Here is a 25,538-nt window from a genome sequence, read left to right on the forward strand (position 1 = left end):
TAGCTTAGTTTTCTTGAAGGCAAGTATAATTAAGAAGAAAGGCTCTTACCCCTCACATAAGAGCTATAGGCCTATTAAAGTATGCATTGATTTACTTGCTGGTTCTGTATAATATTTTAATAAGTTTTTCATTAAAATTAATCACAAATTTAATTACATATCATCACAGGAGAAAGCAAACTCTGAGGCTATATAAATCTCTTAAAATTACTTTTTAGATAATGAAAATAATTTCTGAAAAAAAATTTCCACAATGTCACCCAGGACAGAATCTTCCCTATTATCATGGAAAATCTGTATTAACTAAATTTTTCTTGAAATGTTCAAAAGATCTCACAACTAATAATTTTAAATGCAAATAGTTTCTCAGAGAACTAACTCTCTAAAGTTAAATCCTCTTTCTGAAATGGTCAATAAGCCCATAGAATTTGCCAAGGCCCCCACAATCCTAAAATAAAGCCTTACTATTAAGGCTGAACTGGCGTTTCCCTTGAACATAACACTTATTCTCATGCCTGCCTGAACATTCCTCTCACCTGGGGGAGTTACTTTAAAATATTGATGCTATGCCTCATGAGACCCACACTGTCACATCTCTCCCTGAGGTTCTAAGAATTGCTGTTAGTATTGTTAATTCCCTGGGTGATTTCCATGTGCAATTGGGTCTGAGAACCGGTTAAAGAAAATGATTCTGACAACCAATGGAAACATGCCCAAAGAGTTGCCTGCACTCTTTGAAAAACAAAATAATACATTGTTTTAAAGCTAGAACTTTCCAAAGAGGGAGAAAAGAAAGTGATACTCAGAACCTACAGTTGTGGTAGAGGTCCTCAGTCAAATTCTGGATCCAGTTAGGAAGCATAAGGTTCATACGTATTGAAAGAAAACAGGAACCCTGGAACTTACAATAGAATTTAGCAAGAGTAACATGTAAATTGACTCATAACCATTTTCTGATTGGATCATCAGCTTGGAATGTGATTGCTCTGAAACTGCCATATATATTTATGTCTAAAATGCATAAAAATTTTTATTATATCAATTACCCTTATTAATACAGATAGAAATTATGTAGAATAGAAATTATGTATAGTCCATGAATGTTGCACTGTTGATTGAAATAACCCAACATTAATAGGTCATAACTGCAAGAGGTGGTTCCAGGGTGGTGAAAATGGAAATGGCATTAATTCCATCATATGAAATACTTGATCAATGACTCAATCATTATTCAGTTTTAAATTGATGTAATTCTAGAAAAGAACACAAATCTAGTTATTTTCATTAAGAAATAACAGCTTCCAAAGGTGAAAACAGAACAAATAAATAAACTGATGCAATGGTAGGAAGCAGTTGCTATTTTGTTTGTATAGAAAAATTAAGCCCATAGAATATACATGAATAAACAAACAAAATAATGTTTAACAAATTTAGTACAAAAATCCTTCAAGTTTACTTCAAAAAACTAATTTCACAAGATAGTAACAAAATAAACTGCAGTTCAAAACACTAACAGAGCAGTTATTAACAGCTGTATATTTAGATCACTTAAGGAGGATTAATTTAAAATTAACAATATAAAAGATTGCTGGGGACCAATGTCACATCAATTAAATAAAAATCTATCATACTGGAGATCTGGCCTGTGTGTTTAAAAACTACAACTGATTTAAAGATTCAGTCCAAATCCATTAGAATTTATTACCAGTAGAATCATTCAACATTACACAGGCAAATTTAATCTTGATTAGGTGTCACATAGAACAGTAATTTTCCTAGGTAAGAATTTTGTTTTGTTTTGTTTGCTTAAGGGGCACACTCGTTTTGGCCTAGATTAAGTTGTAGAGCTATAAATATGAGTTTGAGGGTCTGAGACCTTCTCAAACACCCCACTTCTTCAGGTGGAATGTCATTTTCTTCAGCTCCACTGGAGCTGGATCCAGATGTTTTGTGTTAGATCTTCTGAGGAGATAGTTATTTGTAAATAAACAATTTAATTTCTGATCATGTTCAGAACAAGTACACAACAGACCAGGGAAAGCAGAAGCTAAAAGTTAGGAACAGCAGGCGTTTTGGCACTATCATTGCAACTTTCATAACGTGTTATCTGGTTAAAGAGAATTCTCATCTAGGCCTTATCATAGTTTAGAAGAGCAACTCACCCACAGGCTCAATGCAATTCTTCAGTTGCCTAGTAACTCAATCATACCCCAAAATAGATGAGAGAATCTATACCCAAAACCTCTTTATCTGTCACAATCAAACTAACCTCATAATATGTCCAGACTCCCCAGTCAGAGACTTACTCAGACCAATAACATAGAAACCAAACATCCAAACTTCATAATTCAGCTGAATGAGCAGGGATCCCTAAGCCAAAAATAAAATTGAAGCACATTACACAAGTAGATCTTGTAAATTGCATAAAAAGGCTGTCTCAATAGGGGAAAATAATAAAATTATACCCTGTTCTTACAGCACTATCCCTTCATCTCAGCAAAGAAAGAGAAGGACAGAAACAGACAGCTTTTCGAGGCCAGCACTAAGAATTGGCAACAAAATGCTCTGTTGGTTTAAAAAATTAGTGACTGGAGAGGGATCTGGGGTGCAAATCCAGAAGTATTTTCAATAAATTTTTCAATAAATAGCCTGCATGACTGTAAGAAGACTGGGATCTACATGATTTCAGGTTTATTTTAGTTACTTTGGTAAAAAATTATCTTGCATTTTGTTTGCTCTCTCCCTCTAAGTATTTTTTCAAGACACGTTAAGCCTCCTGATTTTGGTTCCTCTGCCTTTTAAGGGTGGGCTTTGGAGCCCAGCAGGAGCTAACTGATGCAAAGTTGCTAGGATACCATTTGAGGGTATTTTTAATATCCTGGTGAGGAGCTGAGAGCCAAAATTCTTGAGCTGGAATTTTTAACCTCCTAGTAACAGAAGCTTATTCTCTTCCCAAAGAAGTAAGAGAGAAGGAAAGGAACAAGGAGCTGTGTTGGGGGAAAGTTAGAACAAATCAAAGAGGAAAAATATTTGTTTATCTTCCTCCCCACCCACTTAGAAGGAAAGAGGAAATGTTTCAGGAGAAGGAAAAGCAGAAAAAGAAAGGACTAGAGAGAAGGGAAGAAAAAGGCAAGTAATAAAAAAGCAAATGGTTTTACTCCTCTGTGTTGCAATTTACATTTTCTCTCACTTTTCTCTTTTTGTATACCCTCATAAGTCTGAAGGAGAAATTTCAAACTATTAGTATTAATACAAGTTAAAAAAAAGTCACACTGCCACAGTTGGTTCTTATTGTATAGAATTTTTCTTTTGGCTGCTCTAGTGTTGCCTGCCATCTGGCTAGCAACATCCTTTTATCTGTATAGATATAAATTAATTTGAAAACTGCTTACCCATTTAGTCAGTTCAGTTACAGATATCAGAAATCATTCATGATTTCCCTTTAAGTTCAGGGGCTTTGGAGTTGGTGGGGGTGTTGGAAGAGATAACAGCCAGTCATCCTAGCACCAGTCAAATAACAGGAGCTAGCACAAATAAACCATCAGAACAGTTTAACACTGCTGTTTTTCCTCATTCCTTGCACAACCAACCTCTGTCCACATTCAAAATTATGAACCTCCCACATACATGGAAAAAGAAAGTGCAACCACATCCACAAACATATTGTTATATACCTTGTTTACATATATTCTTAAAGGTTTTCTGTCAAAGTTCAGTCATGCACCAGAGACTTGGTGGCATTTAGTGACAACACTGTCACAAACCTTGCTCACAGACTGGCCTTCTCACCTTAAAGGATAAAAATCTTAAAATGTTACCATTATTAATCATTTTACTTCCCTAGCAGGTATATTTAATCAGGTTTTAAAAATACCCAGGCTTTAAAAATCTCATACAACTTATGAATTTATCCAGATAGTAGCAACAGATTAACTCTTCTATCCCTCTTCCATTGTCCCTTTATTAATACTTATCTTTCAAGTTCATTCCTCCTATATCAAATGACTATGGACACCCAAAATTACATACTACAAAAACTTGAAGATTACCTAGTTTAATAATCTCCAAATATCAATGTTAGCAGAGAATTTTACACCAACTAAGGAGGAAACTGCCCAAGGTCAAATTGCTGATAAGCAGAGTAAAACAAGGTCTGTACATCCCAGTCCACTGCTTTCTTTTTTCACTCTAACACTGTATCAAAATAAACTGCCCAACAAAAAATTGAGCTTATGTTTATATAATAATTCTTGAGCTCATTTGATGGCTAAGGTGGTTGGGCATGTTATTAGATTACTTTTTGTAAAGAACCAACTGCTCAACTCAGAAGACATCCACAAAGTGATTAGAGAGTATATAGTAAGAGTCTGTGTCAACAAATTTCCTAGATCATATTTATAACATTATACAACTTAAAAATCAACTTCTCATACATACTAAAAAGAGTACATTTGAGACTCAAAAAATCTGCTTCCAGTAATACTCTCTGAGACCCTAGATTAGGAGAATTTCAGCAGCCATCATCACATCTTTTTCTTCAAAGTCATTTCCAAAGAGACTGAATAGCAGGATGTAAACATTTTCAGCACAATGCCAGCATATTTTCATGTTACACATAAGCAGTAAACCCCATGGGTCTTGGAGATCATATATGTGGTTACTATTCCTGAATTATTGCTATTTGAACAAAAATCACCATTTTAAGTCAGGTGAATAACAGAATAAGAAAGACCTCTCTTCATAAGTTGGGGTGAGTAACCTTTGGTCACCAAGACCAGAGCATGGGACAAATTTTAGAGACGTTTTTTTTGAGTGGCTATGTGCGAAAATATGTAGAATAATAATAGTAATAATAACAAACACCAACACCACTACCATTTGATATATTTGCCAACATATGTAAAATTGAAATATTCCTTCTTAGCTTCCTAGAATATTCCTTCTGAGTTCTCAGCCCATTCTATTCAGACATTTTTTGGTGCTGGGAAGGGGTTACTCACCTCTCAACTTAATATGTTACGTACTTTCATTTTATTATATACATCATCTTTCCATTTAAGACCTCTAATATTGGGGCCGGGCGGTGGCGCTCGAGGTAAGGTGCCTGCCTTACCTGCGCTAGCCTAGGAGACGGACCGCGGTTCGATCCCCCGGTGTCCCATATGGTCCCCCAAGCCAGGAGCGACTTCTGAGCGCATAGCCAGGAGTAACCCCTGAGCGTCACCGGGTGTGGCCCAAAAAAAAACCAAAAAAAAAAAAAAAAAAAAAAAAAGACCTCTAATATTAAAAACAAACAATAAGCAACAATTTCTCATTAGACTAGCAAGTTCTATTTGAATGTAATTCAACAATATCACTGTAAATGAGATTATCTGGCCAAAGAGTGCATTTAATTAAGAACCTGACTGTTGCTTTATTATTTTTTTGAGACAGAGAAAAGTTGCAAACTCAATCTAGAGGTCTGATCTATAGAAAACTCAACATTTCCTCTTAGCAGTTCATAAAGATCAAAAATCAATCTATGTGCCATTTTATTATTTCAAAGAAACTAACATTTAGTGCTTTTAGAAATGTGACTTTTTTTCCTCCAACACTGATAGGTGAAGCTTGTACAGCAAATTAAGATTCAAAAGACAAACTCACCAACTGTCACCTCAATTCACTCCACATCATCACTTCGTAAATTTCAATTTCTTATTTAGAGACTAGACAATCAAAATCAATTCCCTTAAATTTATTACATCGTTATTTTTCTCTCTATTCTTTCCTAAGATGGCAAAAATTCAGCATCATCTTCCAATAAGCCTCAGGACCTCAAACAAATTTAAATGTACTCATGGAAGTAGGAGAGATATTTTAATTAGTATTTGATGGAGCTTAAAAGGCATTTAAAAAAAAAGAGCTAAGACACCACAAACAGCAAAACCACTGTTTAAAAAAGCAGAGCTTGCTTGTTCGGTGAACGTCACATGATGGAAAATGCAAACACACATGCACACTTAAGTAGAAGGCATTTCTTTATCAACAATTTTACTCAAGCAATAAACAACTACACTCGCAGGCATAATTAAAGGACAAGACATGACAAACGATTTAGGGAGAGAGATAATATACCAACGTCATACATATCACAGCGAGGCCATGTTGAAGCTCACGTTTTCCCCCCTGAGTAAGAAAGCTTGCTCTTTCTCTCCCTCTCTTTCCCTGTCTCTGTCTCTCTTGATTTTTGTTTCTCGATGAGTCTTGGGATGAAATCAAAGCGGGAGTTCGCAACAGTTTAGGTGGCTGGACTCCATTCAGCGCGTTCCCAGGAAAAACATGAGTATGACATTGACAAGCAGGAGGACTACAATCACGGCAAATACGACTACAGTTTGCACATCCAAGGTCATGGTGCAATGCAGAACACTGTAGTGTTCAAGGTGGGGGGCCGGCAGATTGGGAGATGTCAGTCTCTGTTCTGTCAGACTGTCCATACAGCCACCATGCTAGAATGGAGAAGAGGAAGTGGGGTGGTAGGGAAGGGCTGTGTTCAGCGCCTGAGTTCGGTCCTTGGGGGAAGGGGTTGGGGATAGGGGATAGCTATCTTCACCCCTTCTCAGTACAGGGCTGATCTTTCTTCCCTATCTGAGAAAGCTTAACTGGAGCTGAAGTCCGCAGAGTCCTGCATTCTCTCAGGCGCCACAGATAAAGCAAATTAGTATATTTTTAAGAGGAAAAGCGGGAGGAACCTGTGTGAGGTTCTCCGGCGCCTGACCGATCAGTCTTTCAGTCACAGCTTCTGTCGGTCTGCCTGCCAGTCTAACCTGCCAAATCTCAATTTCCCCTACTCGGTCTAGATCGCTTGCTTTCCGTGTTTGCTGTCTCGTTCGCTCTCTCTCTCGCTCTCTTTCGCTCTCTCGCTCGCTCTCGCTCTCTTTCTGTCTGTCTCAGTCGCTCTCTGTCGCTCTCTTTTCAGAGATCCCAGCTGCCAGTCACTTCTGGGAGTCCTGCCTCGCTGATTCTCTCGGTCTTCTCTTCCCAACTCCAGGCCCTAGGCTCCACTTTTATTCACTAAGCGACTGCGGGCGCCTGCGTGACGCGCTCCTCAAGCCATTGACAGGCCAGCAGACCAATAGCAGATGCAGCCAAGGCGCTTATTTTCCTGGAGGCAGGGCTTAAATTGGCATGCTACCACAGCAACCAATCAGAGGATCCAAGGCTCTCCCTTTCCGTTAAAGGAGGGGCGAGAGCCGAAAATATTGATGTGGGGGTGGAGAACATGTTTGGGAGTGAGTGAAGGGGGGGGGGGGTTGAGATGAGAATGTGGAAATGACTGGAAAGAGAGTGGGAGCAGACAGCTGTGGGAGGAATGGAGAAGATGTGGCAAGAGAAGAGGAAAGGGGGAAATATGGGAACAGCGGCGGGGAGGGGATATTGGAAGGTGAGAGTAAAAGGAAGGGAGAGAAGGTGGGGCGGGGGTGAATGAGGAGGAAAAAGAAATAGGGGGAAAAATAGGTAATGAGAATGGTGGCAAGCTTTGCCAGCAATTATAGCTTGGGCCTAGGAGAAAGTAAATTTGATCACTGCTTAGGTTCTTATATACAACTCACAATTAGCTATACAAATTCAACAACCCCACCCTTGTCAGTGAAAATTAAAATATTGTCAAGCTCTTTCAATTCTGGGTATCTCTATGAAAGACATCAATTCAAATATCCAGCCCAATGTTTATTTTAGGTTCATTTACAATAATTTAACTATAGGGAAAATGAAGTGTTTGTTCACTGATAGAACAGTGGATGAAGAAGTGATATATATATATGTGTGTGTGTGTGTGTGTGTGTGTCTGTGTGTCTGTGTGTCTGTGTCTGTGTGTGTATAAATATATACATATACCTGAGTCGCATTCATTTATAAAACATAATTTCTGCTATTTGGAGGGAATCATATAAAGTAAAATATGTCAGTCAGAGAATAAAAATACTAGATGGTATGACATATATAATAAAAAGAAATAAAATTAATAAATAACAAACTGCAAACTTTGATAATAATCTGAGGTTACCAAAGAGGATTATTGTTGGGGATAGGTGTGGAGAAAAGGGTGCAAGCAAGAGCTAGAGCTATAGTAGAGAAAGTAGTGTGCTTGCCTTGGATGCTGCTGGTCTAGATTTGATCCCCATCACCCCATATAGTTCCTGAGCAAAGTTGGGTGTGGCCCCCAAACAAAAAATAATAAAAAGAAAGTACAGAAGGAATATAAAGGAAAATTCTAGGTGTTATTTTTGTTTGTTTTAATATAAATTAGCACATGAAAATATGCTCAAGGTATTAGCAATCAGGTAAATGCAGAAAATGCAGATAAAGACCATTTACATTCATTATTTGTAATGAAATAACACTTTATAACTCATAAGAGCTAAAATAGAAAGTTAAACATTAAGTATTGAAAGAAATCTAGAAAATTGGAGACTTCATTTCTCTACTGCGGAAGTATACAATGAAGTCTTTTTGGGTTGCCATTTGACGGTTCCTCAAAAGTTAAATTATAAACTTAATATTTGATCCAGTAATTCTTCCTAGGTATATAGCTATGAGGAATGAAACTATGTCCACATAAAATCTGTAGTCAAACAATCACAATTATTTGTCATAATAACGATGATGATTATAATTACTGTGAACAATGATTTGTTATAATGTAACAATAATGATTATTATTGTTAAGTAATCACAGCCCTTCTCTACACTAACTGTACTTACTCTGTTGGATAAGTAAATTAAAGTGATATAACAATGTAATGTAATGTTATTTAGCCAGAGGAAGGAATGAAGTGTTGTTATACATTGCAATTATTATTAAACTGAAGATATGCTGAATTCAGGAATCTAAAAAATGTCAAATGATTTTATATAAAATCTCTACCTAGTTACTATAAATTATGTTTAATGATGCATTTATATCTTGCTATAGAAATATAAATGAGCTATGTTCTGAGGCAAAATGTGCATGCCCTTACAGTAACGATTAAAACATTGTGAGAGCCATTCATTTTATATTGAGATGATACCAGTGATCAAAATCATACCATAATGTAAGGAACTATACTATTTCTCCTTAACCTTGCAAGTGCAATCTTTTCCTGATGTGTTTCACTATCTATTGACCTTCAACCCGCTTTTACCAGAATCATCTCATAAAACTGGAACTTTTGTTAATATCAACAAATGGTAAACTTGCTGCTAAATTTTGTGGTCAATATTCCATCTTCATTTTTTTCGTACTTCTTTCTATTTGAGTTCATTGATGCCTTCCTCCTTTGGGGATCTCAAAGGCACAATTGAGTTATGATTTATCTAAATGAATTGGTTATACTGTCTTTACTTCCTACTAGATTTCTTCAGTCATAAAATTCATGATTCCTCAACTTCCTTTTATCATTGAATTTATGAACTATCATTTCTACATACCTAGGTAGGTACTTTCTACTACTTACTGAGGTGCCTTCTGTTAACAAAATTACTGAATGCTACAACAAGTTCTTACATGAATGACACTTAAAATCCTCTTGAACTCAGATATAAATATCAAGCTACCTTTGGAAATTCTTTGGAATAATTTTTAATTATGAAAGCTAAGAAGCCCAAAAATTGTATTATCTTCCTTTTTCTTCTGAGCTCCCTATCCCTTGGGAATATCATAAAAAAACTTATCAGATATCAAGAAAATGCCAATAAGATTTGCCCCTTTCACTTTCTTGTATGACTATCATGAATATCACTTCCTTCTGCTGACAATACCTTAAAGTCTATCATCTATATTTTATTTACAAAAATTTATTGTCTCTGTGCTCTCTCTAAATTTTATCCTCTAATCCCTGGCCCAAATTTCCTCTTTTAAAAAGGCATTCTGCTCATATCAATCCTATAGAGATACTAGCGATTAGTTGTTTAGATTCATGTCACTTTCCGTCTAGCCTTTCCTTCGTATACTACTGAAAAGCTAAAAATATGAAACAATAACCTTTCCGATTCCTATGTAGACAATGTTTTGGATAGTATTTACACTAATGGTAATCATTTGAACATAATTGGAAAGATGATGATGATGCAGAAGCCGTGTTTCTACTTCTTCTGTTGATAAACATGATGGTAGAAAGTTTAGTACTTCCTGCAGCCCAGATATCTTAGCACAAGCATTTAAACCTAGCCACTGGTTTTGTGCATTTGTGAAAGCAGGGAATGGAATCTTTTGTCAGTGGGGACATTGTAGGCATGATGACTGTCTAGTAATTAATCAGAAGTACATTCACAATTCTTAAAATAAAAAGTAGACTGCCCAAAGAAAACCCCCATACATCACCTTTCTATTTATATAATTAAGCTGTTCTAGGGCCTTCCATAGCTCCTCACTTTCTTTAAGGTAAATTTTGCAGCATTATTTCTAGTATCTTGCAAATTTGATGTCCTTTGGACTTTTTTGTTCGTTTGTTTTTGGGCCACATCCAGTGATGCTCAGGGGTTACTCCTGGCTATGCGCAAAGAAATTGCTCCTGGCTTGGGGGACCATATGGGATGCCGGGGGATTGAACTGCAGTCCGTCCTAGGCTAGCATGCACTTTACTGCTTGCACCACCGCTCTGGTCCCTCCTTTTGACTTTTTAACCGCAGGTCTCACCATCAAATTGTTAAGAGAGCAGGAATAAAAAACCTTGTCTCTTGAGTACAAAATTTTTTCAGCTATTTTAGCTCTGTTAGCATTTGTTTCTAGCCCTGTTTGTGTAGTTTACATTCTGAAGGAGATGATCATTCAATTTTACTTTTTAAAAAGCATACTTTCAAAATAATTTTAAATTTCAAATATAATTAGACAAGTTTGTCATATTTCAAGAACAATATTAACAGTCTATAGCCTGCTAAAATGTGAATACATTAAAGGATCTCTTGATTCTTAGAAACCTAGTCTAAGCTTCAGTTCCTTCTGAAATATCTCTCCCAATTGCCCCTTTCAACCCCCAAACTCACAATAAAAGAAAAATCTTCTTTCCTTAGACAGAACATTAATTTTGGGGAAACTCAGGTGGTCAGAATAGTTCTTATATATTTTTGAGCTAGATTCTATTGTGATTTATATCACAGCCAATCTTGAGGAGCTACATTCTATGCATATGTTATTACTTAACTCTGGTAGCAATTCTGTGAGGTACTCTTTAAAAGGTGTACAATTAGAAACCGGAGTGGTGGGACATTTGCCTTGCATGCTGCATGCTGCTGACCTGAGATGTACCCAGGTTGAATCCCTGGCATCCTATATGGTCCCCTGAACCTGCCAGGAGCGATTTCTGAGAGCACTGCCAAGAGTAAAGAGTAACCCCTGAGCTCTGCAGCCTGGTGTGACCTCTACTATAAACAAACAAAAATGGTGTACAATTGAGGCAAAATAGTTAAATAATTTCTCCAAGGTCATGTAACCAGTCTTTGTTAGGGTTTAGATGCAAACTCAAAGATATTGGCTTTAAAGCCTATGCTTTTTACTTTGTCACTAGGTTATTTATATCTTATCAAACTCAAAAGCATGTAGCATGATGTAACCTCTTGAGGTATCCAGACCTCATATCCATATTCAGAGCTCCATATGCAATAAACTATTTCGACGAGTTTAATGGCCTAAACTAAATCCTAGTGAATCAGATACAACCCAAGTTCAAGATGCTTAGATCTTAATTATTTTCATTCTTTCTGTTTGGTAAGATAAGCATGACCATTTATTTAAGCCCTTCCATTTGGCAAGGTTTTTAGTTATCATCCATAGGCTAGTTTGTTCATATCCGTCAAGTAATTTTTCACGATCAAAGTGACAATGAGAACTGTCAATTCAATTATTCTTTGAACTATTCACCCAAAAAAGGATAATTTTTACATGAACTGCTGTGCCCCACTAAACCCTCAGAAATTCATGTAAAACTGAGAAGCTCAAGCTTTCAAATTAAGTCCAGCTTTTATTCTTGGTAATTGTATGACCACAAAACAACACCACCAAAATGCAAAAAGCTACTCCTTTCTTACAATTGCAGTTTAAAATAAAATACTAATCATTTTAAATATTTAACAATCTCACCAAAAGTATGGCAAGAATGATGTTGACCCAAAGTAGAATGCACTGAGGAAAGAATGATGGTTAATTAGTTTAATAAAGGTATATACATTTGTGTTGTCTGGGGGGGGGGAAGGACATAAGGAAAATGAAAAGCATGACAACAAATGTTCCTCTTCTTGAGGACATTTTTATTTTATCTACAAGGTTTTGTTCTTTCTGATTTTAAAAAGGAATCATTTGACAATACTTTTTGTTTGTTTGTTCATTTGTTTGGGTTACACTCGGCAGTGCTCAGGGGTTACTCCTGGCTCTATGCTCAGAAATTGCTTCTGGCAGGCTCGGGAGACTATATGGGATGCCGGAATTCGAACCACTGCCCTTCTGCATGCAAGGCAAATGCCCTACCTCCATGCTATCTCTCCAGCCCCTTGGCAATACTTTTTAAATCTATGTCTATGTCATTAGTTCATTCTCTATCCATTTTGTTCTAGATATAATTAATTAAATATCATATTATTGGTTTCTAAGTTTATTTTATTTTGTAAATGAAAAGCTCTATGAATAAACTGTTTTATTCATAGCCTTATTATATACAGAAAAAGTACTTCGCAGTCACTATTTTTTATTTCTGAACAATTAATAATTAATTAATTAAGTATGGACAAGACATAGCTCTGCTGACTCACAATGTGGGATGCACAGATATTATCATGGAAAATATTCTCTGAGACAGTGTATGAATAGCATCTGCATCATTTGTCCTCCTTTTCCAAGGACTTATCTCAGCCAGAACTCCTCTGAAAAGGTACATAAAGTTGTAAATAAGAGACTAAATATTTCAAGGCCTTTAGTTTTTTTGTTTATTTTCTATTAGCACAGAACCATACTAAACGACCACAAAGATGTCGTTTGTTTTGTTTTGTTTTGTTTCATTTTGTTTTGGGGGAGGCTATATCTAGCAGTGTTCAGAACTTAGTCCTTTTTTTTTTTTTTATGGACCTCATCCAGAAGTGTTCAGGTGTTACTCCTGGCTCTGTGATCAGAAATTGCTCCTGCAATCTCAGGTAATGGGATGGGGTGGAATATCCCAATGGGATGGTATGCTGGGAATAGAACCTAGATTCATCCTCGGTCAGCCGCGTGCAAGGCAAACGTCCAACTGCTGTACTATTTCTTTGGCCCTCTCAGCTTAATCTTGGCTCTGCACTGAGGAATCACAAATGGTGGGGTTTGGGTAGTCATATTGAGTACTAGGGATCAAATTGGTATTGTTTGTAGCCAGGCGAGTGATTTACCTGCTTTCCTATGTCCCCAACCCATGTCATTTCTTAAATAACCACTATTTATACTATCCTCCTGAGGCCAAATATTCAAGAATATTGTATAGCAGGGACTAAATGAAGAATAATTCTAAATCATGGTGCCATAATGTCTTGTAAAAATAACAATAAAATCCCAAAAAGTGTGGGGCTGGAGAGATAGCATGCAGAAGGTCATTGGTTCGAATCCTGGCATCCCATATGTTCCCCTGAGCCTGCCAAGAGTGATTTCTGAGCATAGAGCCAGGAGGAACCCTTGAGAGCTGCCAGGTGTGACAAACAAATCCCAAAAAGTGTTAGTTCTTACTTTATGCATGGACCTATTTCAAAAACATATCTACTCTCATTTTTGTGAAAGTGAGGTTATGATTTATCTCAGTCATATTTCAAATGATGTACTGAATTATATAGCATAATATAGTGTCTGAAATTCTTTCTTTCTTTCTCTCTTTTTAGTCCCTTTTTCTAACCTTCTCCCTTTCCTCCCTTCACATCTCTCTCTCTCTCTCTCACACACACACACATACACACACACACACACACACACACACACACACACACACCACAAACTGTCTCCCCTGGTTCAAGTAACCAAACTAGGAAGAGCCCTCAACTTAGGAGCAGTATATTTTCAGAGGCAAAAACAGATATTAGAGCCAGGCAGCTCAAAGCTCAATCTTCATTCTACCAATTGCTAATTTTGTGATCTTGACAATTCTTTTTTAAAAATAATATCTTTATTTAAGCACCTTGATTACAGACATGTTGTAGTTGGGTTTTAGTCATAAACAGTCCAACATTCCCATCACCAATGACCCCATTCTCCCTCCTCCCCCCTCCCCGCCTCTATTTCAGACAGCCATTCCAATTCTCTCACTCATTGACATGGTTACCATAGTTGTTAGTGTAGTTATTTCTCTAACTGTACTCACCATTCTTTGTGGTGAGCTTCCTATTATCAGCGAGTCCTCGCAGCCCTCATCTCCATTGTCTCTGGGAATTATTACAATATGTCTTTTATTTTTCTTAAAACCTATAGATGAATGACACTACTCTGTGTCTATCTCTCTCCCTCTGACTTATTTCATTCAGCATAATAAATTCCATATATATCAACGTACAAGAAAATTTCATGACTTCATCTTTCCTGATGGCTGCATAATATTCCATTGTGTATATGTATCACATTTTCTTTAGCCATTCATCTGTGGAAGGGCATCTTGGTTGTTTACAGAGTCTGGCTATTGTAAATAGCACTGCAATGAATCTAGGTGTGAGGAACAAATTTTTGAATTGTATTTTTGTGCTCCTAGGGTATATCCCTAGGAGTGGTATAGCTGGATTATATGGGAACTCAATTTCCAGGGTTTTTTTCCAGGGTTGTTTTTTTTTTTTTTTTTTTTTGAGGAATCTCCATATTGTTTTTCATAAAGGCTGGATGAGAGGACATTACCATCAGCAGTGAATGAGAGTTCCTTTCTCTCCACATCCCCGCCTGCACAGATTGTTCATATTCTTTATGATGTGTGCCAGTCTCTGTGGCTTGAGATGGTACCTCATTGTTGTTTTGATTTGCATAAGATTAGTGATGTGGAGCATTTTTTCATGTGTCTTTTGGCCATTTGTATTTCTTCATTGAGGAATTAGTCTGTTTAATTCTTTTCCCCATTTTTGATAGGGTTGGATTTTTTTTCTTGTTCATTTCTTTCAGTACCTTGTATATCTTAGATATTAACTTTTATCTGATGAGTATTGGTGAATAATTTCTCCCATTCTGTGGATGGCTTTTTTATCTTAGACACTATTTCCTTTGAGGTGCAGAAGCTTCTCAGCTTAATATAGTCCCATCTATTTATCTCTTCTTCCACTTGTTTGGAGAGTTGAGCAATTCTTTGAGCCTCAATTATCTCATCTTTCAAACGTAAATAAGTAACTGAATTCCCCATACTTTATGGCTTTCTCAATTTTAGAAGGCCTCAGTTCTTACTTTCTTTATCTGAAAAGTAGGAACTTCATATAGCTGTTGGCAAAGGATTAAAATTCTGCATATTCAACTGCCTCCATGCCCACTTGTAGTATTCCAAAGTAGATCAGACTTAAAGTATAATAGGGGTCTTTTATGGCCATGAATCATCTTTGCATTGAAAATCAGGATATTTGAGGATAAATGTATTTGTTTCCAACTCTGTAAAGCATAGTGGCTAAAAGGGAACTAAAACCAGTGGTTACCATTCAATAGTGAAATTCCATGTGTTTTCATTTAACTAATTCTATTTCTAGGAGGTACTGAGGTTCAGTGATTCTATCATCATTAGCACCTTCTCAAAAAGGAAAGGAAGTGACACCCAGTTCTAAGACACACCCCATAAATGCAACTTATAAAGCAAAAACTGCAAGAATTATTAAGCAGACATATGGATTATCAGATTCTAGAAACTAGTCTCATTGTATAGTTCTATAACTTTATTAGATATTTTAATAACTTAGTTTATTTAATGTGGAATAATTATAATAATTATTTTTCTTCTGAGAAACAAAGCTGCTATCTTTCTGGAGGTGCATAAGAAAAGTAAAGGATTGAGTCAGAAGGACCAGTTTTGTAAAAGGTGCATAAGCATATGAAAATATACATTTTAGATTTAAGAAAAATCTGTCAGTACAGATGAGTGTAATTGATATTGTGGTAAATATATACAGTGGAATTATAAGGAGCTGAAAGGATTGAGGAAACCATGCAGTATGCTACAACCTTGTTGAAATTAGAAGTTAGCATGTTGAGTAAAGTAATTCAGAAGAAGACAAACATAGTGTGAGCTCACTTATCTGTTATATAGAACTGGATGATGAAATCTGATGTAGTAAAGTGGGAATTCCTAGATAAACCTTGACCCCAGAGATATGGAGGGTAAAGGCAAAGAAAGAAATCATGGTGATAAGGAAGAAGACAAAGGGAAGTAATGAGATATCATGGTTTAGACAGAGCTTTAATTATACTGATGATGTGAGAGAGTGGGATAGATGTACATCGAAAGCCCAGACAAAACTACATGGAAGCATGTAGATTTAACTTTGTAATGTGCCTGGCAAGGTGGCAGGCAAGAAGTGGGGGTTGCTGAGAGGTGGAGTATGATATAGTATGGCAGCAATGGTGATGCAAGTTAACACTCGTGGTGGGAGTAATACTGAAATATTGTAAATCTAAAATTAAGTTATTAATAACCGTGTAAACATTTTTTCAATTAAATAAAATGTTTTTAATCTGTCAATATCAGAGCCAGGTTATCTGTTCCCTAGATAAGAGTACTTAATTATGAAATGAATGGTAAATAAAGAACAAGAGAAATTTATCCCCCAATAATTAACTGTAGTTTACATTTAAGTGGAGATTATGGCCTCTTAAGTACTTTGGCTTTTTTTTACATTTCAATTTCAAGACAATCTGTGAGTGAAGTGCAGCAGAAATCAAAACAGTGAATGCCTGAAATGCAATTATGAATAACTTTGCCATTACAAAGTTACTAAATAAAAATTAAATTAAAAATAACCTTTCTCAAAAAAATAATCTTTCTCATACTCAATTGTGTGTGCCAAAGAAAATCAAGTACATTGAAATCAACTTATCTAAAGAGGTAAAAAAAAACTATATAAAATAAGTGACAACACACTATTTCAATACATAAGGGAGAGTACATGGAAATGGAAATTCCCCAGCACATGTATTTGAAGGATTAATATCATCAAAATTGAAATATTCCTCAAAGGACTGTACAAATTAAATGCAGTACCTATAAGGGTAACCATGATATTTTTCAAAGAAATAGAGAAAACACTCTAGAATTCCATATGGAACAATACCCCAAATTTCATATGGAACAACATACTGAAGAGCAATACTTGGGAAAGAAGAAGATAGGAGGCATCCATCTCCCCAACTTCAAATTTTACTACAATGCCAGTACTTAAAATAACATAGTACTACAATAAAGACAATCAGATCAATGGAATAAAAAAACAGACTCTCAAGTATATGATCAGTTAATCTACTATAAAGGAGAAAAATAAGTAGAAGGGAAAGCTCTTCAGCAAGTGGCATTAGAGAGAGAGAAAGACGCAGAATGGTCTCACTCATCTATGGGTTTTAAGAAAAATGAAAGACACCTTGCAATAATAACTTTCAGACACAAAAGAGAAAAGAGCTGGAAGTTACAGCTCACCTCATGAAGCTCACCACAAACAGGGATGAGTTTAGTTAGAGAAATAACTAAGTTTCAAACTATCCTAATAATGAGAATGTACGAGGAAAACAGAAAACCTGTCTAGAGTACAGGTGGGGGTTGGGTTGGGAGGAGGGAGATTTGGGACATTGGTGATGGGAATGTTGCACTGGTGATAGGTGGTGTTCTTTACATGACTGAAACCCAAACACAATCATGTATGTAATAAATTTGTTTAAATAAAAAAAATATATATACATATAAGTGGAAAAGAAAGAAAGAAAATAGATCAGGGGCCGGAGTGGTGGCTCAGTGGTAGGGCATTTGCCTTGCATGCTGCTGACCTAGGATGGGCCTCGGTTTGATCCCCTGGTGTCCCATGTGGTCCTCTAAGCCAGGAATGATTTCTGAGTGCATAGCCAGGAGTAACTCCTGAGCATCACCAGGCGTGGGCCAAAAAAGAAAATCAAACAAAAAACAAACAAAAAGCAACAAAAAAAAAAACCAAAAAAAAAACAACAAAAATCCCTGATCAGCACATCAAATATACAAAAGAACACAGGTTTCTTTCTAATGGCATGTACAAAAGTCAAATCAAAATGGATTAAAGACCTTGATATCCGACCTGAATCCATAGATAGAGAAAAATGTAAGCAGAACTCTCCACAACATTGAAGTTAAAAGCACGTTCAAGAATGAAAGGCCACTGATCAAGCAAGTAGAAGAAAAGATAAAAAAATGTGACAACATACAATTAATACCTCAAAGAATACGATATCTAGGATGCAATGGATACTATGTCTGTGATACAAAGACGGGATACAGAGATTGAGAGAAAGTATCTACCCATAAATATTCTGATAAGGATCTACCTATTTTCCAGTGTATAAGATGATCCCCTACTTTTCCTGTTAAAATATAGGGTTTGGACTATATTCGCCGTATAAGACTACCTCTATTTTAGCTCACACTAAATGAGAATTAAAAAATGTAAGAGAAAAAGAGTAGACCCCCTCAAAGGTTAACAGTATATGTTTAAATAAAGCTAGACTTTGAAGTGCCAAAAATCATTTTACATTTGTCATTTGTAGTGAGTGACTGTGATTTTTTTAATTGTGATCTACATTGAGAGTAGGAAGAAGGGGGCTTCTCCAAGAGCAGCTGTCTGGGTGCAGTGACTAATAGAACAGCTAGAGGGAGACAGAGCACCTCCTCTGTCATTACTCATCCCTGAAGCTGGAGTAAGTTTTAGCATGCCTTATACCAGCATATATATCTCTGGGGTCAAGGTTTATCTAGGAATTCCCACTTTACTACATCATATTTCATCATCCAGTTCTATAGAAGATAAGTGAGCTCACACTATGTTTGTCTTTCTTCTTCTGAATTACTTAACTCAACATGCTATCTACTAATTTCAACAAGGTTGTAGCATATTGCATGGTTTCATCAATCCTTTCAACCCTCAACTTTTAAGAGGTTTTTTGTTGGTTAAAAGGTTGTCTTATACTACGTAAAATACAGTAACAACAAAGACACTGGTAGAACATTTTATCGAAAAGTCATCCAACCCTATCAAAGAATAGAAAGAAGAGATTAACAGAAAATTTTCAGGGGCCAGAGAAGTGGCACAAGCAGTAAGGCCTCTGCTTTGTGTGTGTTAGCCTAGAACTGACTGCAATTCGATCCCCTGATGTCCCATATGGTCCCCCAAGCCAGGAGCTATTTCTGAGCTCATAGCCAGGAATAACCTAAGTGTCACTGGATGTGGCCAAAAAAATTTTTTTTTTTTTTTTGGTTTTTGGGCCACACCCGGTAACGCTCAGGGGTTACTCCTGGCTATGCGCTCAGAAGTCGCTCCTGGCTTGGGGGACCATATGGGACGCTGGGGGATCGAACCGCGGTCCGTCTCCTAGGCTAGCGCAGGTAAGGCAGGCACCTTACCTCCAGCGCCACCGCCCGGCCCCATGTGGCCAAAAATTTAAAAAAAACTTTCTCAATGAGGAAATACAAATGGTCACAAAGCACACAAAAATGTTCTTCATCATTAACTATCAGGGAGATATAAATCGAAACAACACTGATATACCTTCTCACACTAAAATGTTTGGCACATATTAAAAAGAAAAAAAAAACAGTGCTGCAATAGATGTGGGGATAATTGGATTTTCATTCACGGCTAGCAGGAATGTGATCAGTCCTGACTTTGTGGAAAACAATATGAACATTCCTAAAAAAAACCTTAGTGATTGACACTTCATTTGATACAGCATACTCAACTATTTGGAATATATCCCTTTGGCCCAAAAACAAAATGGAGAAAGGCATTTGAATTCCTTTGTTCACTGCAGCACTATCCACAATAGCAAAGATCTGGAAATAAGGTCCCTAGAATAGACGACTATATAAAGAAACTATGGCACAATTGGTGGTGTTAATAAAAGAAGAAATAAATATCCAAGCCAAAGTCAACAACAATGAAATCATGAGGCCCAAACTTTAACAACCAAAATTAAAAATGGTCCTATTATGATGGCAGGCTTGGTGGGAGGGGGTGGGATGGGATAGATTCTAGGAATATTGGTGGGGGTTGTAGGATTGGTGAAATATTCTATATCTTAAACTAAATTATGAAAAACTTTGTAAATTACAATGGTTTAGTTTAAATTAAAAAATTACGGGGAACTATAGCACCTATACAGGATGAAATATTACTTGGCCATAAAAAGATTAAAATCATGCAATTTGTTGCTCCATTGAGGGACCTCAAGAGTATCATGCTGTTAGAGGGAGAGACTGACAGAATGATCTCTGTAATATGTGGTATATAAAGTAGCATCACTTTAGAATAATGAATCCCCAAAGACAGTGGGAACAAAGAATATGAGAACTGACATTCAGTAGGACACATACTACCTTCATTTTAAAGATAAAATAACCCTGGAGTGATGCTAAATATTAGGGATAAATTCCCAACGATATTCCAAGGCCCAGTTATTCCTATCTCCTGACTTCTTTTATATAAGTAAAATTTAAAAAAAACTTGTGTGATATAAGTCAGTGTGGAGATATATATATATATATATATATATATATATATATATATCTTAGTCATAAACAAAATAAAATCAGCATTAAACTCACTAGTTAATGTTTCATAATTTCACCAACTCAAATTTTGTTTTTTAAAAGGTCACATGAAATTTTCCATAGAGTTTTAGATTATGATTCCACATTCTCTACAAAGCCATTGCAAAACATGGATAAAGAAGCAGAAGGCTTTGTTATTGTGTACAAGCAATCATAAACAATATTTCTTTTTGAAAAGAAAGTCTCTCTGGTCATAAATAGCACAGAGGGTAGGGTACTTGCCCTGGCATGGGATCCATCTCCAGCACTGCAAATGGTTCCTTGAACACTGCTACAAGTGATGGCATAGCAAAAAGCCAACTGTGGCCTGGTTCTGTACAGTTCTGATATGGCACAAAAGCCAAAAAGTTTTTGTTGGTCAAATTGATTTTAGTTATTTTAGTTATTGTTACTATTACTGAGTTTTAGTTATATATGTGCACACAAATGTATAGGTCAAAATTACTTTCATTCACCCTTTAATCACATATATCCATTATGTAAATTCCATTTTTACAGTTTGCATACAACACGAAGTATTTACATTTGTTCCTTCAATGCATTTCATTTTATGAGGCTTAACATAACTTTGGGTGTATTTTGTGTTACTAAATTCATATATCTTTAAAACATAAATTTATTATTTTTCATAAGTACTTGAAAATTAAAAAAGAAAATCAATAAAATATGTATTATTACATAATTTAGCATATAGTAATTTTGTCTTATACATGAGAATATAAAATATTTTAGATAGCACATATGGCAAATATTTCATAACTTACTAATTCAATGCTAATTATATATTTAATTTTTTCCCAAATCTCATGGAACTGGTTAATTGGTTATCCACACCTCAGTTAAATTCACCAATGGTCAGGATCTCCAAGTATTTCCTATGATCTTTGACTTGACATGAAATGCCTAGCATGCATTCATCAATATTCTATGTATATGTTACCACCACACTCAGCTATCTAAACATCACAGAAGAAAGACACGAAGATAAGACATGAAGATCTAGTGATATTAAAATCAGATTTTTCACTTACACCATCATCATGCTGATCCAGACCAAGTCTTTTGATTTGGACTATTGTAAAGCCACTTCACAGTTCTATTTTCTTATTAAAACTTAGGGCACATTAATAAAAACTCAACAAAATATCTGTCTCATTCATGTTTATCTTCCTAGGATGTCCCCCTTTACTCTTTCTTTTTTAAAAAAAACTTAGTTCATTTATTCTTTGGCTATTTCTTATGGTTAGAACCTTTTCCTAAACAACCTCATGCAGTTTGTTTCTTCATTTTCCTCATATCTCTGCTCAATGTCTTTCAATCAGAGATGTTTTAACTGGCCTAATATTCTACTGCCATCTCTCTTTATATTATTTTACTCATTTTATTCTTCTTAGCACTTGCCACCTATTAAAATCATGTATATCAAAATCACCTTATTTTTGTCATTGTTTAGTGAATCAACCTAATTACTACAGTGTAAAATTCATGATAGTATGGAGTTTTTGTTTCCTAAATTATTCCTAGAGCCAAGATCAGTACTAACTCAGCCTATATTCTTTGTTTTTGAATCTTTAATATGGAAGAATCTTTGTAATTATTATTAGTTTCACTTAACTATTTGCAAATTGAGAGCCAATGCATTCCTATTACAAGGGGTGTAGGACAAAGTCTAAAGGCTTCCTGATTTGGGGACCACATCCCATAGCACTCAGGGGGTACCTCTAGCTCTGCACTCAGAAATTTCTCCAGGCTCTCTTGGAAGATACTATGGGAGGCTGAGAATCAAACCCGGTTCAGCCAAGTACAAGGAAAACACCCTACCTATATCACTCCACCCCCTACTTCCTGACTTTTATTTATGTTTTTATATTTTATTTTGTTATTGGGGGGGTATGCACAGTCATTCTCAGATCATACACCTATGTTTGGGAATTACTCCTGGTGGTGCTCAGGGAGCCATAGGGGGTTCTGGGGCCAAGTCCACATTTTCTGATTGCAGGCAAGCACCCTGCTTTTTGTACTATATTTCTGGCCCAAGAGGTTTCTTGATTTTTAACATAGAATGCAGTTATCTAACCCTATTTTTTATTTAAAAATATTTTATTCATATAATATTCACCATTTATTCTCCTAAAATATTATTAAATCTCCCCTATAGTCTTAGAAAGGTGTCTGTTATTTTCTTCTCTTTCACACTTCATTGATAAATTTTGTTTTGAACTTGAACTTTGAACTCAAAGAATGAACATCATTGTTCAAACTTTTTCATTAATTTAAAATATTGTTTCTGGGTCATTCTGTATTTCTATGTTACAATATACTTAAAAGAAATCTCACCCGATATTTTACAGACAAATTTTATATATTTTACAGACAAATTATAATATTTTTACAGTTAAATTTTGTAGCATTATTTCATCCAGAAGTGACACCTTTTCCTTTATGCTTTTTTTCCAACATATATGAATTGAAAAATTCTGTGAAACAGTGGAGAGAAACATGGAAGTCAAGAGACACTCACCTAACTCCTTCATGAAGCTGTATAACTTTACACAAGTTTCTTACACTCTCTAGGTATTAGTTTTCCCAAATGGAAGACAAGGACTTGGAGGGTTTTTCTATTCTAATCTTTTCTAAGAAACAACTACATAAAGGCAACAGAAACTGGTAACTGGTCTTTAATAGGAAACATGACTATTTGGAGGCTGGGGGTGACATAGTGGGAGGCAGCTGACACTCTGGCGTAGCATGTGGAGTTAGAATGCTTTGCATGAAATCCTGCCATTATCCATATTGTTTTGCCCAATTGCTTATTTAACTCCCTTTTTTTTGTTCGCTTTATGGAAAGGCGGAGGGCTGGTGTGGATTTTCCTCAGAAGATCATTTTTCCCAGAACTTCAGCCCAGACCCCCCTCTTTTCTTGGAGTCTCATTAAAGGTCAGCCCCCACTTCTCAAGAGAAGTCAGTCCAAGGTCTCTAAGTAAAGAAGAGTGTACCAAAAATGAAATGAACTATTGAAGAATGATATTAAACACACACACACATAACCACACACACACACACACACACACACACACACACACACACACACACACCTTATTTAAGTTTCAATGGGGGATGGAGGTGCAGAGAATTATATTAACCAAATACGTCTGAAGCCCATTTCCAGTTTGGGGGATTCTAAATCTGTCTTTTTATGACAAAATTCCATGTACAAACAGGGTCACCCCAGCCCAGGTAAGACCTTGCATGCACAGGTAGATTTCCTTAGAGTTGCTCTTTAGCCTCAAGACCTGATACTGGCCAAGGTAAGGGGATACAAGCAGACTATCTATATAACCATGCAGTCTCTCATTGACCTCTTTCAAAATTCCGAGCTTTGTGACTTTCCCTTCACTCCCATCCCAGTGCTCTAGCTCATCGCTCTTCTTGTAGCTTAACTGCTCCCAAAGGGACCTCTGCCACCCACCTTACTTCACTGGCATTCTAAAGGGTCCCCATCCTCAACACTCTGAGGGCAATTAGTGTGCGGGGGTGAGAGGGAGCGATATTTTTTTCCGCTAGGTTTCCTAAAATGGCCACAGCTAGCTCGCAGATGTCTGTCTCAAGGACAGCAGCTAGGGCGGTGAGCAGAGACTAGGGGATTCAATCAAGGAGGCTAGTGGAGAAGCTGGGGCTTGGGGCTAAGCGACCTAGGCACAAGCTGGGAAAGCAAGGGTTATGTGCACTCACCATTCCTGATCCTCCCCTTATCCACTGCATAGTGCTTGCGAGTCTGGCTTCTCCAAGGCCCTTTTAGCTGGCGGAGCTTGGCGCGGGCTGGCTGGGCTGGCAGCACTGGAGCAAGCAAAAACCCCAGCGCCACCCTACCCCCGCACTCCCCGCCTGCCCCTACACACACTCACACACTCACACACCACACCACACACACAGGCACACACACACTCACACACGCACAAGCACGTACACACACTCACGTGCGCACACACACGCATATGCGCGCACCCGCAAACACAACCCTCCAGACCAATCTCCTTTGCCCCCACCGACTCGTTCAGTTTTTTTTTTCTCCCCTGTTTCTTCCTGCTGGCAGATTTGTCTCTCAGCTCCCAGCTCCGGAAAGGTGCTTGCTGGGCCTGAAAAGACAAAGGAAAGGGTGGGGATTCCTAATCTGCTATTTTCCCCATAGCCAGGGTTTAGTGGGTAGGGTGCTGGAAGAAGATGGGAAAGAATAACCTCCTCCTGGGAGAAGAGTTGTCACCTCTGTCTGCTTCCGCTACTTTGGAATTCTATGCTATATTTATCACTGGTTTTACCAAGTGTGTTAGCAAAAAATCATCTTCAAAGTTGAAGTGCTGGGTCAATGTACAAAATTGTAAGACACTGACTCTACTGGCAACATGTCCTTGGTCTCCTGCCTCCCACTCCCTTAACCCTCTCTCTGCCTACTATCATAGGATCTTCTCTTTGAATGTGTCCTTCTTGGGGGGGGGGTTGTCTTAATTTTCACTTCTCAGAACAGCTCTTTGGAAGGAGATTAGCATTTCTATTTTAAGTTTGAGTAAATGAAAATTTAGAAGAAAGGGGGATTTGGCTAAGGTTACATTAAAAAGCTCAATCTTCCACTTTACTCTAAAGCTATCCAAGTGCATGTGCTCTCTCTTGCTCTCTCTCTCTCTCTCTTTCTCTCTCTCTCGCACACACACACACACACACACACACACACACACACACACACACACACGCTCATCAATCATCCCAAGATTCTCTTTTACA

The 25,538-nt window shown here is 36.9% G+C and overlaps 1 protein-coding gene across 6 annotated transcripts in view; it reads right to left on the reverse strand.

Annotated features, from left to right (window-relative positions):
- Positions 1-24,652, reverse strand: part of ARHGEF9 (Cdc42 guanine nucleotide exchange factor 9) — a 601,826-nt gene extending 577,174 nt beyond the window's left edge. For 2 of the 6 annotated variants that reach the window (XM_049767266.1, XM_049767262.1), the window contains exon 1: positions 24,495-24,652. In XM_049767266.1, the coding sequence (XP_049623223.1) occupies positions 24,495-24,524 (30 nt within the window). In that variant the 5' untranslated portion in view covers positions 24,525-24,652. Of the gene's footprint in view, positions 1-5,643; positions 5,724-6,114; positions 7,011-24,494 lie in introns of those variants that run through there. The other 4 variants (XM_049767264.1, XM_049767263.1, XM_049767267.1 and 1 more) reach the window with 4 other exon arrangements.
- Between the last annotated feature and the right edge of the window lie 886 nt (positions 24,653-25,538).

Source organism: Suncus etruscus, chromosome X, assembly GCF_024139225.1.
Source record: "Suncus etruscus isolate mSunEtr1 chromosome X, mSunEtr1.pri.cur, whole genome shotgun sequence".
Taxonomy (NCBI): Eukaryota; Metazoa; Chordata; class Mammalia; order Eulipotyphla; family Soricidae; genus Suncus; species Suncus etruscus.